The sequence below is a fragment of the Poeciliopsis prolifica genome, unplaced genomic scaffold (genome assembly GCF_027474105.1).
Source record: "Poeciliopsis prolifica strain line A6 unplaced genomic scaffold, Auburn_PproV2 SCAFFOLD024, whole genome shotgun sequence".
NCBI lineage: Eukaryota > Metazoa > Chordata > Actinopteri > Cyprinodontiformes > Poeciliidae > Poeciliopsis > Poeciliopsis prolifica.
This window is the reverse complement of record NW_026562399.1, coordinates 6,511,864-6,527,190: the sequence shown is the minus strand read 5'-3', so window position 1 is coordinate 6,527,190 and position 15,327 is coordinate 6,511,864. Positions and strand designations below refer to the sequence as shown.

Sequence of the window (15,327 nt, the reverse complement as noted above, 5' to 3'; positions counted from 1 at the left end):
GCCATAACATTTTTAAGGCTGAAATGTAGCTGAGCTGCTCCTGTTACCCAGTAAATTAGAATCTGCCTTCTGGTGAGGCCCGTGAACCAGATTAAAGGTACCTTCTGAAAATAACCTTTCAGCAGGTATTAATCACACTTTTCATTCAAGAACTAAACCTGCAGTCTGGTGCTGAAGTACTGTTAGGAACACATGGACCAATCAGATCTCTGATGTAAGATGGAGCTCTATTGTAAAGTGCTTTGTGGGAGAAGAAATCTTCTTTCACTATTCCTTTTATAATTCTCCAGTGTATTTGAATAATGACTCCTGCTATCGTATTCAGTTGTTTATTAATAAGAGACTTGCATATGAGAAAAGCCTTCATAACCCTGGGAAATTAAAGGTATTAAAGTCATCTTGGGCGCGGGAGCTTTCTCAATTTGCCAGTTCTTCATCGCTGCCGTCTAGTCGCGTCCTTTCAGAATACACAACAAAGGAAGAGCCGGTCCCTCTGAATGTCATGGAAAAAATATGCTGCTGACGTTGTCTCCCCTTTTTTCCTCCGTTCATGAATATTAGGGATAGACTGAAGCAGAGAGGAGGCAGGAACAAAGAGAGGAGGAGAGGAGAGAAAGGATGGAGGCAGGGAGGGAGGGAGACAGAGTTGGGTTGGGTTTGGGGTGGTGGGGGGGAGCTGATGTCATCAGAGGCCCAGCAGTGCGCAGGCTCTGTTGGAGCGGTGCTGGCTGCCTATTGACTGGAAAACAACGGGCTGTGGGAGAACAGATCAGGGAGGCTGTGGGCTAACGGGTGAGGGAAGGAGCACAGATTCAGCCTCTCCACGCCACCGACGTTTATCTCTGAAGGGTGTTTTTTTTTTGTCCGTTCTTTTGCTTCCTCCACACTGGAATGAATGTAACTGCTGCTTCTCATCATCGGGTTGTCATTTTGTCAGAGCAGCAGATCTTCCTGGTCTCAGAGGATCTCGCACACACACAAAGCCAGAAGGATCAGCGGCTCATCTGACTGCAGGTAATCAGCGTTTTCACTCAATTACGTCCCACCACCCTGCCGTCTGTCCGTCCAGTCCTGACCTCTGTGTGCATCCTTTCTGCCGTCATCATTATCTTGTAACCATGGTTTCCTCTCCTCTCCTCACTGCTCCTCTTTCCCTCCCCCACTGCCTCCTTTTCTCCTGTCTCCGATCAGCTAAACCCGTGCTTCTTTGTAATTTCTGCCTCCGTCCTGAGAATGTCAGCCTCGACTGAAATCTCTGCATTTAGACCAACGAACGGTCTAAATGCATAAATACCAGGAGAGACAACTCGCTGGTATTATGTAGACTGGTGCTTTAAATGCGAATGGGAAGTTCCTATTGTGCTTTTTTTTAAAGGTCAGTTCCGTCATTCTCTCTGCTCTTCATTGAAATCACAGCGTTTAGATGAAATCTCAAACTATGAAGTGAAACCAGACGTCCTGGTCTCCATACCTGCAGGCCTGTGAGGCAGACAGAGTGAGCTTCACGCACTCCAAAAGCCTTCCTTCCCAGAAAAGGGTGACACAAAAACCCATGGAACTGCTCCCTTTAAAAAAATACAGCTGTAGTGATATAATGTTGGAGGGATGTAATGTCTGGTTGGCTTACCTGACCAATCAAGGCCTGAAAAGGCTTTTAACAAGTGGTTTTTATTTTATTTTATCTCCTAGAACAGGTTTCTTGGGCATAAAAAGAACCAAGTTCCAATTTTCAAGTTTGTTTTCCTTATTTAGCTAAAGATAGTTTCCTAATTGGTTTTACTGACAGGCAGTAAACAAATCAGGCCTGATTTAAGTCAATTCCATTCTGCTAATTTATATCGAGCCAATTCATAAAACATCATTTCAAGGCAAACAAGAGTCATTTCAGTCCAATCATAGACACCAACTGGTTTAAAAAGTTTTCCGTCAAGGCAAACCCAGCAGACTGCATCGAGAAAACACAACAGTTGAAATAACAAATAACGGAGAGTAGTAGAAGAAGAAGTGTTCAGTTTGTCCTCCAGCGGCATAGCCTTCTGTCGCATAACCTAACCCTGCTCCACTGACAAAATGCACGAGCGCTGAACTGTCTGAGCTGACATTTTTCGACATAAACAACCCTGAGCCGGACGCGGAAGACGTTTTTAAAATGAACACAAGCAGGCCAGTGGGACGGCCTGGAGACAGAGACGGGCAGGCGGTGAAAGACGATCTCCGGCTGCAGACGGAGCAGCACTTTGCTGAGTAGGATGATGAGGAAGAAGAGGCTTGCACAAGCTTGTTTTTAAATGGACTGCCCTGTGTTCACACACTTAGACCAGACCACGGGCCAGCAAAGCACAAAGAACGAAATTTAGGCCTGCCCACTGTAATGACGCTGCGTCAAAGAGCCGGGCCGAGGAACAAAGTTGGACCGCTGTTCTGTTTTTTTTTAGGGGCCTCAGCCGTCACTCCCCGATCTCTTCATTTACATCCAAGCTGGAGGGATCGGATGCTCACTTATAAAAAATAATGTTTTCATCTTGCTTTAAAACTACCTTATAATCAGTGTATTATCAATAACAACTAGGGCAGCACAATGAGAGCCTGACTGTAATTTATGGTGGATTTCTCCATGTAATTTCACGCCCCGGAATCTTTGACACCTCATCAGTTCAGTCCCAGTAGGGGTATGTAATTAGCTGTTTACCAGTAAAGCCAACTGGTTGGGTTCCCTGTGGGACCTGGTCCCCTTCTGGCACACCTACCTCCATCCATCCTTTGTCTAGACATCATGGTGCCAGTCCAGATGAGGTGGAGCAGACATGATTTAGAAGACAGTGTAGGGCCAACAAATATCCCGAGAGACTGCTAAGCTCTGATTGATCTTCTCTTTGTGCTAAAGGCCCCTTAAAGGGACAGTACTATGAAAAGTCGGCTTCTTTGAGCTGTACACCGTGTGCTTATGTTATTCTCAAAAGCGTACCTGGAGTGTTGCCTCGATTCGTTCATGCTTGTTTGAGAAGCCCTTTTCCCTAACCATTCAGCTGGTCAAACCGCCTGGTCGGACCTGGCGCCGCTTTCGGACGCAGTTCCTCCTTGGCGCTGCACTTTCCAAGTGGGATGGGTGCAGCCGTCCCGCCCAGCTCTTCCACGCTCCTCCTTCAGACTAGCTGTCGGTAATTAGCAAACACCTGTTGGAGCTGCTCGTCTGCTGAGCTCTTTATACGAGCTACTTCTCAGTGCAACACAGATAAAAACATCATTAAAGGGTAAATAAAGGAGTCATGTTGCGATGACTTCCTGTAGGCGGAGTTTCAGAAAGAACAGGAGTGTTAAAGAGACACAGGCCCAATTTCAAGTCGTTAAATTAGGAAGTAAAATTTCTCGCAAGCCATATATAATAGATACATTATTTTTATGACAACCGAATGTGGCTAGTTGATTGTGCTATAAAATGTCATTATGTGCCTAATACATAACACTGCCCCTTTAAGGGGTTAATGATTAGAACTCAAAATTACCTTTTTGGGGTTTATTTTCTTTTTATGTTCATCAAACTGAGTCCATTAAATTTGATTTTGTTTCTGTTTGTAGTAAGGACAAGACCCCAATCTGCCAGGGGACACCATGGAAGCCCCTCTTGTGTGCTTGGATGAGGAGTTCGAGGACCTGCGGCCCTGCCGGATGGATGAGCAGGACTACTCCTCCTACTCCGGCACCACAATCACCACCACCACCACAGTCCCTCTGGCCTCCATCACCCGCGAGGACTTCTCCGAGCTGGAGAACTTCTCCGAGATGATGAGCTTCAAGTCAATGGAGGACCTGGTCAACGAGTTCGATGAGAAACTCAACGTCTGCTTCCACAACTACAACACCAAAACCGAAGGCCTGGCACCGATTCGGAACCAGACCCACTGCCAGGAGGATGAGGAACGGCTGCAGGACGAAGAGTGAGTTATCGTCATAAAACCTCTGGCTGACGGAGCACTTTCTGGCGTTTCTCCAGGGCTTTTAGTCTTGGTCTGTCATTGCGTAATAAGGGATTACCAGAGTTCACACAGCAACTACAGGACGGCTTACCAAGTGTTTTTTGTCCGGTTTCCAGTGCAAACAACTTAGTACACATGAAATAAGTCAAAATTAACTTCCAAGTAACTTTTTAGATAATATATTTTGTGAAAAAAAAAATCTGCCAGTGGAACTAATATTTTTCTAATCAATAGTCAAGAATTACTGACCCAATTGAAACTTTTATATCTTGCTGCAAAGCTGTCAAACACGGTGATGAAGGGTGTCGTCAGTGTTTCCGAGCTCAGCTTTTCTGTTTTGGTTTCAATCATTAAGGACAGTTTGGGATCTCTGCTTTGGTTCACTTCCCATCAGATTCGGAGCATCTGAGAACCTGGTTTAGCACCAATTGATTTGGAGCGTTTCCAGAGACGCTGCCTTCAAGCAGGAAACCCGTTTCTACAAAATAAATGAAATTGAGTGAAAAATGTCAACAAAAAAATAAGTGATTTCATAAATATCCCTTTTAACTCGGCATTTCGATGCACTTTTGCCTGTAATCTCAGGATTGCTTAGGGTCGTTGACTTGATGGAAAGTAAATGTTGTCTGAAGTTGTGGTTCTCTGGCAGATGGAAACAAATTGTCCTCCAGGATGTCTCTATATTTTGCTGAATTTATTTTTTACCTTCTACCCTGTCGCTTCCCTCGGCGTAGTCGCGGTGACTCCGGGCTTCTTCTTTCTCTGTCATGATTTCACTGAACTCCAATTGGTGTTCAGTACATTAATGTTTTCTGTGTCCATCCCCCGACGACTACGTTTCATTAACATTCTCTCTGATTTACTTCTTCATGATGTGATAGGGGTTGGATATTTAGACTATCCCTCATTTTATGTTTCATATTTTTCTGTAATTGTCATTATTTTGTAGAACTCAGTTTTCCCTTTAACATTATCATGTTTTTTTTTTGTCATTTCTGTTTGGTCAAATCAACATTTTATTGAGAATGACTGATTCGTAAAAAGCAATAAAAGGCGTGAAAAAAACCCCAAAAAAACATCCAACAGGGTGAATTAGCAAACATTTTGTAACTGGGATCCATTTGGATCCCCGCAGGCGAATTTGTGTCTGAACACTACAGCCGTCTGACTTTTGAAAACAGCTCACCGCCACAGCGCAGGCAGAGCAGATCGAGCTTCCTAAAGGCAACGGCTTAGCCGGAGATTAACGGCGCATTTTGCACATTTGGAAATGTTTCGTTTGGAAACAGATTATAAGATGTACAGTCAGAGTAGAGCAGAACGAAATATCAAGTCAGACAGAACATATGTACCGGTCACCTAAAGATGACTGATTGAAACGGTGAGTGACTATGTGGCAACATGTTTCCACGGACATCCAAAGTCACATAAAGATGACCAGTGTTCTCTGCTGAAGTTAGTATTTGAGCGTGATATCCAAACATATGTAAACCTAACATGCTCACATCAACTGTGTCGTTAGTTTTTGCTTTGTAAGGAAGAACAGAAAATAGAAATGTTCTCTGGTGACAGATAAATCTACGTAATTGTACTTAGATTGTTGATATTATATGGGTGGAAAACTAACAATAACATACAATTTGGTTCTCTGCTGTTCCAAAATAACAGATTTTATTACGTGATCTTGAAAAATGCTTGAAATATACTGATGGCCAGTCAAAACATTACTTCGTGTACTTGATATACTTTTATCAGTTTCCTTCTTTATCACTGAAGGGGCAACGGTATGCTTCAATCTACACATAATTGGTTTTAAATGAGGACATATTTGCTATTTTTGTGATAATCAATAATAATTAACAGTCTTATAATGAATATGTATAGATTTCAACACATCTAATCTCTCAATACAGTGAAATCTGTAAGGGACCAAATTGGAACCAACTCTTCAACAATTGCACTGACTCTTCAACAATTGCACTGAAAAGAAAACACAAAATCTTACCAGGGATTCTTTCTTGTAAAAATGTCTTAGTGCATTTCAAATAAGGCAAAGCGAACTTGCAACATTTAAGCAAGATGTAGAAACTTGTATATCAGCAATTCCTTAATATTTACAAAGAAGGTACCGTCAGTGGATCTGGTTCTTATCTTGGTTTTATTTAACTTGTAATAAGACCTTTTTCCCCACATTTGTTTTGTCTTATTGTTTTTGCGATTTGTTCTACAGCCAAATATACTCATTTACTAAAAAAGTAGGGCTTTAAGCAAATACTGAAAAAACATACCGACACACTACAACACCACAAAAAAACTCCTCTGAGGTGACAGCATACAGAGGACGTCATTTCATTTCCTTTTCAGTCTTAACTGCTTAGCAACACAAGCACTTCGTGCCACTCAGTGCAAACCGAGACCAAAACGGTGTCTCTGCGTCATAAAGGATTCCTGGCGAAGGCCACAAAGTACCAAAACAGTCCGTCAGCCAGAACCCGATTCTCTCCGCCACCTTGTTGAGCTGCATGCTGAATTATTCAGTGTGAATTTGCCTACGCCTCAGTTAACTTTGGCTCTGCTCCAGTCGTGGCCTCCCCACCAGCTGACTGCCAGAGCCTCCTGCTCTGAGCGAGCGGGCGCCGAGGCGTAGACGCAGACGCCCGCTGCTCTTCGTGGAGCTGGATTGTTTTAAATATAGCCCGATTTTTGACGTGAGAGGGGAGGGTTTAAAGGAAGGAACGCACGGTTCCAAGCAATGCTCAACTAGGGCGAGAGCAGCTCGAGAAAGCACTAAAAGAAAAGAGGTCTGTGTGTGAAAACCTGGCGGACAACAAATCCGATGTGGTGGCCAGACAAATGAACAAATCATTGTTATTTAGTCCCACTGGTGCTACTTATGCACAACCTACAAGCATTTATTAATAGAAAGTGAGACAGTGTTGATGTTCCTAACGCTGACAGGATCGGATGACATGGGAGAAACATTTTCCGCTTTGTCTGATTCAACAGAAACCCGGCAGGTACACAAACCAGCAGAAGTCCTGCACATTCATTAATCTGCAGTTTGGCTCAGGACCCATTCTGGTACTTTCGGGCTTAATTCCTGCAGTCGCTGCCTGGTACGAGTTACAGCAAACCAACAAGCCGATGGGGAGCGGGGTATTAAACACAACGATTGCTGTTCAGGGGCAACTTGCCCACAAGCACAGTAGCACAGCCTGGCGACACGGAGCTCCAAACCCTGCAGGACAGACGGACAGCGCCGTCACCTAAACTCTCACAGGACGAAACTGGAGGCTTTCTGTCCACCATTAGAGGTCCCAACAAGATCTGTCTGTTAGTCTGTAAATCGCTGAATGCTTTAGCACCAAACCTTCCACGCCTTCTGGTTCAAGGGCCTCCCAAAGATTAAACAAAAAGCATTCAGTTGTTCTGCTCCCCTGATCCGGAACAAACCTCCAAAGTCAAATCAAAAGTTTGATCATGCAGCACGTTTACGACCTCAGCTGACCAAAACGGTCCACGACAACCACAACATCACAGGGACGTCAATAAAAAAAAAACTGAAAATAAGTTAAGTAAAAAAAATAAACACATTAAAATACAACAATTCTAAAATTTGCAAAAGAAGTACTACTACTACAACCATTACTTCTGATAATAATAATAAAACAATACTGAAAGATTGACTTTCTTTAAGTCAACACTTGATTTGTTTAGAGTTCATAAAAACCTTGAACCCTGGCAATGTAATGTTTTCCTTATTTGTCTCTTCATTTCATTTTTAATAACATGAAGCACGTTGAATTGCCCTGCAGCTGAGACGGCAGAACGCAAACAAAACTACCTTCTCCTTTCCTTTTCTTTCATTTGATCCACATTATAAAATGACGGTGGAGCAGAAGGAAAAGTCTGAATGGTTTCCAGTTTGTATTTTTCGGTAAAAACAAACAAACAAAAAAAAGACGGGACGTCTCAGTGAGCTTTGCTGTTTGTGGCCATCCTGTAAACAAACATAAAACTGATTATCCTCCTTGGAAGGCTGTTTCTCCTAGAAGCACAAAAAAAAACAAAACAATTTTATTGACGAGAGAAATATTTGAAATCTTCTCCAAACTTATAGGCGCATCAAAACAAGGAGAAAAATCATTAAATAAAAATCTCTGTAATTTTAGCCAGAATGTCAAAGTGTATGGAGTGTTTGAGCTGCAGCCTGCAGCCCGGGCAGGCGGGCGTGAGCGGTGAGGTCATCTGCCGGGCTGAAAGGACTCCTCTGTGCTCCGTGTGCCAGTGGGAGCAGGGCAGCAGGGCAGCAGGGCAGCAGGGCAGCAGGGCCCTTCTCTGTAAGCAATGCAGGAAAAGACAAAAAAAGAAAAAAAAAAAAACAACAATGAAAATCAGAGACTCTCTCAGTGCTGTTGTTCGCCTCCTCTGTCAGTCGCCGCGCCGCACAATGATGTGAGGAACTTCATTTTAATCTCAGCTAAAGACACATCTGGACCAAATGATCATCCCTTTTTTTTTAATGCAGAGATTCTTTGGACTCGAGTAACCAAAACTGTTACTCTGCCTTGTGTTTCGTTCGGCGTTTCCTCTTCTGAGTGTTTGGGCGTGTGTCTCGTTGCAGTGTGTGGGACGCCCTGACCGACAACTACGTCTCCACCTGGGACGGCCCCGACTCCGAGGGACTCAACGGCAACCTGTCTGACCACGAGGTACACCGTTCTCTGAACACGCTTTGGCTTTCACTCCACCCTTTATTCGTGTTTCCGTTTTTCAGTTCTTGACTTGAGGTCGATTTAACTCACTGTACACATCTGGCCAGATGTTGCAGAAGGGAAAGCACCAGTATTTTAATCAATATCCTGAAGAGTGGATACGAGCCCAAATTAAACTAATTAATGTCCTTTGTTGATAAATATATATAAATGTTTTTGTATTTTCAACAGCCTCTTCTTGAATTTTACTTGTGAATATGTTTTTACTTTTGCTGGTCAGTGGCAGTGCAGTGGGAATGCACTAACATCTGCCATAGTTTCATTCTGTTTTGCAAAAGAAACATTTTGGACTCAATAATTTAATATGGTTAAATTATTTCATATTTTAACCATATTAAATAATAAATCAATGAATGCAACGATTTCTTCAACTAATTCTACGACACATCACTGTTCTGCCTGGTCTTAACAGTCTTGCCTGACTGATTATAGGGTCGGGAAGTCATTTAATATTGTTGAAACATTTTTTTTTTCTCCTTGGCCTTCAGATCCACGAAAAAGAGGAGGAGGAAATGAACGAGAAGAACGAGAACGCCAACTGCCTGAACGAAGAGCCTCTGATTACAGCAGATCAGGTTTGACTGCGACATGAAGAGAACGAGGAGGCTGCGACTTTAAAATGCGATGCAGCCGTTCCTCCCAAGAACTTGTTCTATTTCAGCTTTCAGCCGAATTCGCTTGTTGTTTGCGCAGCCAAAACGACGTCAGGTCAAAATGAGCAAAAGGACTGTGAATTTATCAGACGCTCTCGTGAACTCGCGTAGAACGGCCTGATTCTCCTGGAAGCCTGAACTGAGAAGCGATCGGTTTGCCGAAGGAGCTGCTGAGCCAAGTGGAAATCCGGCACCGGTCAAAAGCACGCCGCTACTTCTCCAGGAAAACAGAAAAGCTATTAGTGCATGGACAGAGAGGAAGCCAGCGTCTGCTGTCTTCTGTCTGTCAGAGCCTGAGAGTAGATTAAATCACCAAAATCGTTTCACAAAAAAACATCCGGGAAGCGAGAGTGCAAAATTCGTTGGCCAACAAACTCCTCTGCGACAATCTCTGCGTCATCTCCGGTGAAAATAGTGTAGTGTTTTGGTTATCCAGCTGCTCAGGCAGCTGTCCGACACGCCGCCGCTGCCGTACGGCGCTGCAAGCCTGCATGCATTAATAATCGATAATATGCATCGCTATAGAAGAAGCTTTGGGCATTTCACTGGCTACTCATAAATGGAAAGCATCTTCATGCACTTAACCATGGCCAAATCTCTCTCTCTCTGTGTCAGGTCATTGAGGAGATCGTCGAGATGATGGAGAACTCTCCAGATCCTGGTGAAACCGAGGAGGAGGATGAGGAGGAAAGCAGCCTGTGCTCCTCCAGGACCAACCCCTCCCTGCTGGAGGAGATCAGGCAGCTGTCCCAGGCCTCCAACAACAACTGCTCCTACGAAGGTAGAGGAGAAAAGAGTCCTGGTCGTGAATTTGGGCCACAACGATTTAAAGATCGATCAGGTTTCCTTACGCTTTGGCCTTCAGCGTGTCGTCAGACTGGCGGACTGCACTCCTGGTGACAGGTTTTAGTCTGTGGGCATTCTGGTCTTTGTGAGATTACATCAAGTGTACAAAAATCACCCATTATATATTTGTTATTTATTTAATAAAGAGAAAACAAAAATGGAAAAGTTTGTGCATATTCTTTCCCAACATGTGGAAAGAATAAGCATAACACATGTTGAACCCCATCCCCAACGAACAGATTATATAAAATTATGAACAAGGTCGTTATTGTAGCTGCACAAACAAGCAAACAAGAAAATGCGTCTTTGTATCGAAAGAAGTTACTTGTTTAGGACTGTTTATATTCTAATAGCAGCGTCTGCGGCCTTAAAGTGAAGCGTTTGGACTCTGTTTCTAATGGTATAACACATTGTTCCATCTAAAGCGGACATTTATCAGATCCAAGTCAGATAGAAAATATTGAAAATACTCAACAAAGCTTAGCTCTTTTATTAAAGCAACAAAGCCCCAATATGAATATGTGTGTTCTTAAATGTAAGAAAATACAACTTTCATTAAATCTTGTAAAATCTAACTCCTAATTTTTTTCCTTTTGGTGTTTCATCTTCTTCTGGGTTACTTTATGCAAATAATCACCTCTCTCAGTCAATTTATTCCAACAGCATTAGCATTTTCTGTGTCGCCCGAGGAGTTTGGTTGTGGTCCTGCTGTTGCTTTTCCTCCTGTCAGACTCTCACCGTCTCGTCGTCTCCCCGTCCTGCAGGCCTCAGCTGCATGCCCAGCTCGGCGCTGATGGAGCTGCTGCACCGGGTGGAGGCCGCCATCCGGGAGTACTCAGAGGAGCTGGTCAACCAGCTGGCCCGGCGGGACGAGCTGGAGTTCGAGAAGGAGGTGAAGAACACGTTCATCACGGCTCTGATGGAGGTGCAGAACAGGCAGAAGGAGCAGCGGGACAGCAGCAAGCGCAAACGGCGGGACAAGGCGCTCAGCCTGCAGGGGGGCGGGACGGCGCCCACCAACGGGGGCAACACCGCCCCGTCTGGCCAGAAGACCGGCACCATGCCGGTCAAGGTGAATACACAGGATCATTTCCACCACTCTGTTAGGATCTATTAGGATCTGTTCCAGGCCCATTAAAACAAAACAGACGGGTCCGTACTTGTTCTTGTTCATTTATGTCAGTTTTAGATTCATTTGATATAAACTGATATTTTCAAGCAAAGGAGGATTTTCAGGTCACTGTGAATGCAAACGAATGAGATGTGGACGTAGAGGGACAGTATGCAACTTTTGTGAAAGAAAATATGTTTTTTACATATTTGCTAAAGCTCTCACCATGTCATGACAGTATGAGACAAGACAGTCTGTGGACACATCCACCTTCTTCCTGAGCTGCTGTGGCAGCCTGAGGAAATGCACCGCCCCGACCAAAACCAGCCAATCAGAGCCAGGGGGACGGTCTTAGCACCGTCAATCAGACTCATGTACTTGCTGCTAAGTGGCGAATGGCGGACAAACAACTTACAGTTTTGTCGTAGTCGTCTGTTGCTATGCTAACTAACCTGAACGTTCATGTCCAGGGTTGGGAGAGGGATGAGCAGTGCCACATGGAAGGTGATTGACAGCACTAAGACCCTCCTACTGGCTCTGATTGGTTCTTTCTGGAAAGCTCTGGGTCACTGGATGAAGTCAAAAAAGCTGGAGTATTTCACAGATTACCTATATATATATATATATATATATATATATATATATATATATATATATATATATATATATATATATATATATATATATATATATATTATAAAAGTTTTTAAACTTTTAAAATTATAAGTTATTAAAAGTGTTGTTGTTTTCAAAAGGTTATGTCTTTAAGGTAATTTATAGAATAGTCTGGTTGCACTTCCTCTTTCCTTCTCTGGCTCTTCTGCTAATGGATGTCAAATCCATTACACACTAAATGATGTTACAGGAACATCTCTGTCGAGGAACAGCTCAGCTCCTGCTCAATAACTCGGGGCCTAATGGATTCTCCCTGCACAAACGCCGCTTTTATCTGCGAGAGCAGACGCCTGAATCTGTGCTAACGTCGAGCAAACACACGAAAACCGGTTTCGAGGCACAAAGAGGACCGACAGTGAACATACAGATGTCAGCACAGTTTTGCAGAGAGAACATTCTTTTTGCCAGGCCCTCATTGTGTGTGGTCGATCCACAGCGCTTCAGCATGGAGGGCCTGTCCAACATCCTGCAGACGGGCATCAGGCAGACGTTTGGAAGCACAGGAAATGAGAAGCAGGTAATGTGCTGACTCATCATGTCGGCTCTCTTACCTAATGATAATCGAACCTTCGATACTGTTTAGCTGAATAGAAAATTTAGCTGAATGTTTAGCCAGCACCGGTTGTCCACATTATTATTATTATTATTATTATTTGCTAAAGATGTAATAGAAGTTAACCGCCTGAGGTGTAAAAGCGTTGGCACTAAGATGAGCTCTGCTACTGGCTTACAGCATCAACCTTTAGTCAGAGGCTTCTTTAGAGTTTTTGCAAGACTGACTGCTACTGGAGACCCTCCCTGTCCACATCCTCCACCAACACTCGCTCTGAATCCTCCTCGGTTTTTCACGAGCTTTGAAAGAGTAAATCAGTTCTGTTCCAAAGCGAAACGGTTGCTCTTGTCCCGCCGGAGCGGATCCAAACACACTAATAAAACGCATAACGCTCTGAACGCTTCCTCCGTTTCAGTATCTGAACACCGTGATTCCATACGAGAAGAAAACCAGCCCTCCGTCTGTCGACGACCTGCAGATGCTCACGAAAAGTAAGCAGTTATTAAAATGTGCTGCTTGCGAGACACAACCACGGGGTGCGACCCGTGAAATCACCGTGAACCTTTTCTCCACACAGTCCTCTACGCCATGAAGGAAGACAGCGAGAAGGTGCCGACGCTGCTGACTGACTACATATTGAAAGGTAAACGCATCCAATCCCTTCCAGACGTCAGTGAGCTGCTTAGTCTGACAAGAATGCAGCTTCTTAAGAAGAGGGACAAAACAGGTCCTGTGGATAAAGCACAGAATTTCAGTAAAAGATACACCAAATATTTTTTTTTTTTTTTTCAAATAGCTGACTAAACTAAGCATGCGAGCACAATGTCATGTCATGTTTGTATTTTAAACACTAGCAGGCGGATGGCGTCTTTAAAATCCCGTCTCCTGGAGCAAAACTCAATACGTTATAATAGTTTAAAACAACTAAAGGAACACTGAGGCAAAATGTTGTGACAATTAAGTTTAAGTATTCAAATGAATAATTTTAAGAGTGTCAATAAATTGAATTAAAAATCTTTTTTCTTTTTTTTTTACATATTTTCCAACTCAACTTTCAGTTGAGTTGGAAAATGTTTTTGGGTGTTTTTTGTCAACACCGTGAGACAAAAAGAATGTAAAAAATATCAGGCATTATTGGGGGGGCATCAGAACTTCTGAGGACCCCATGGCTAAGAAGGTCAGGTCCATTAAAAATTTTTTAAATGATGCACCTGGGAGCCTGCACCTTGGCATCTTTGCATTTCCAAAGCATTATTTGTCGTATTTGTATACATCAGCTTCAATAATAATAATAATAATAAAAATGGGTTTAAATTGGACAAATTTAAACCCATTTTGTCCCACTTCTCAAGAATCACTGAGCGGTTTGATCCAATTTGTCTTTCTTTTCAGTTCTCTGTCCCACCTAAAGAACCGTCATACCAGGAGTGAAGTGTGACAGAGAAACCGAACCCGCCCTCTGGACCCCCAGGACTTTCCTGACCTTCCTTACCTCTGGCCCAGTCTGCATGAGCTCCCCTCGTTTTCCATTACCAACCTCGGATCGGCACCATCCACATTATCTCACCCATCTAAACTACGACTACTGCCTCCAGCTGAGCTCACCTCGTCCTTTCCTGCACACCCATCTCAGGCCAGACACCAAAATGGCCGCTGCCTGAAAAAGCGACCGGGACGGCCCTGTCCCACTTTTGCAGGATTTCACTAACGGAGCATGATAAAGCTGGTTAACGATCACGAGACATCACTTCGGTCCAGGGATCCAGTTTCAGATATCACTTCTCTCTTGTCTTGTCATCTCTTTGTTTCTTTGCCATGTTTTTGATCTGACAGACACGGTTTTGTTGAGCCCCGACTGCATTCATTCACAAAGCCGTTCATCACGGAATGACCGCTCTCTTCAGCACATATATACAGTCATCCATGTAAAGTGGATTGTATGAGGAAACATGATTCACATGAATACAAAAGCCATGCACCTTTTTCTGCCGACTCAGTACTGTAGTTCCTTTAGAGTGAGAAGAAACATACTACTATTACGGGTGCAGTGCGTTACAAAGCTTCTTTCACAATGAACATCCAGTGCTCTTCAAACCTCTTTTTTTTTTGTATTATTTATTTGAAATATTAATATATATTTATTAATTTGTAATTTTTTTTACATTTGTTTACTGTAACACCTAGAGGTGTAAATCTGTTTTCTGTTTTAAGCTCAGTGACTGGAAAAAAAAAAATCATTTTAATAACGGCATATGTATTTGCATATTAGCATATTTTCTGTTCTTTTGCCCCACGTAGATGAATGTTACATCGCTTAATTGCTCATTCGAATAAACTTCTACCCTGAATGTCATCGCTTCCTTTTATGCATCCACTGCATCAGTGCTCAAAAATCCACCTGCTCACATCTTAAGACGCGTGTCTGTAACAGTGCGTAAAAGAACATGCTCAAACCGTCTGTGAAAGTGTTTTTATTGCTTTTGCAGTCATGACCAACAAAAGCTGACAAAAAAGGAAGAAGAAAAAAAAACTTTTTAATGTCAAACTGAAAAGTGACGTCTGACAAAGCAATGACTATCAAATACATGCATTTAACGTGGAATAAATTTAACATGAATTAAATGTTCAACTCCCTCTGTGTTTAGTAGATGCCGTCGCAGAGCAGAGTCTGTTTGGGTCTGTATGAGTCAGGCTGCACGTCTGGCCGCTGCAGATCGACCGCAAACTTTATACCCCCACG

General features: G+C 43.2%; 1 protein-coding gene across 1 annotated transcript; it reads left to right on the top strand.

Moving 5' to 3' along the window:
- The first annotated feature begins 697 nt into the window (after positions 1-697).
- On the top strand, positions 698-14,935 carry fez1 (fasciculation and elongation protein zeta 1 (zygin I)). The gene is made up of 10 exons (XM_055046884.1): positions 698-1,014; positions 3,577-3,935; positions 8,599-8,686; positions 9,238-9,324; positions 10,018-10,183; positions 11,013-11,320; positions 12,471-12,551; positions 13,003-13,078; positions 13,165-13,230; positions 13,980-14,935. Exons 2-10 carry the CDS (start codon positions 3,610-3,612, stop codon positions 13,994-13,996), a joined length of 1,215 nt encoding a protein of 404 aa, XP_054902859.1. The 5' UTR covers positions 698-1,014; positions 3,577-3,609; the 3' UTR covers positions 13,997-14,935.
- Positions 14,936-15,327: the final 392 nt, after the last annotated feature.

Bases quoted from the DNA above. Each gene is read 5' to 3' on its own strand.
- fez1 (XM_055046884.1), top strand. From the start codon at position 3,610: ATGGAAGCCCCTCTTGTGTGCTTGGATGAGGAGTTCGAGGACCTGCGG. The intron at 3,936-8,598 runs GTGAGTTATCGT...GTCTCGTTGCAG, and splicing joins GAACGGCTGCAGGACGAAGA to TGTGTGGGACGCCCTGACCG. The intron at 11,321-12,470 runs GTGAATACACAG...GTCGATCCACAG, and splicing joins CCGGCACCATGCCGGTCAAG to CGCTTCAGCATGGAGGGCCT.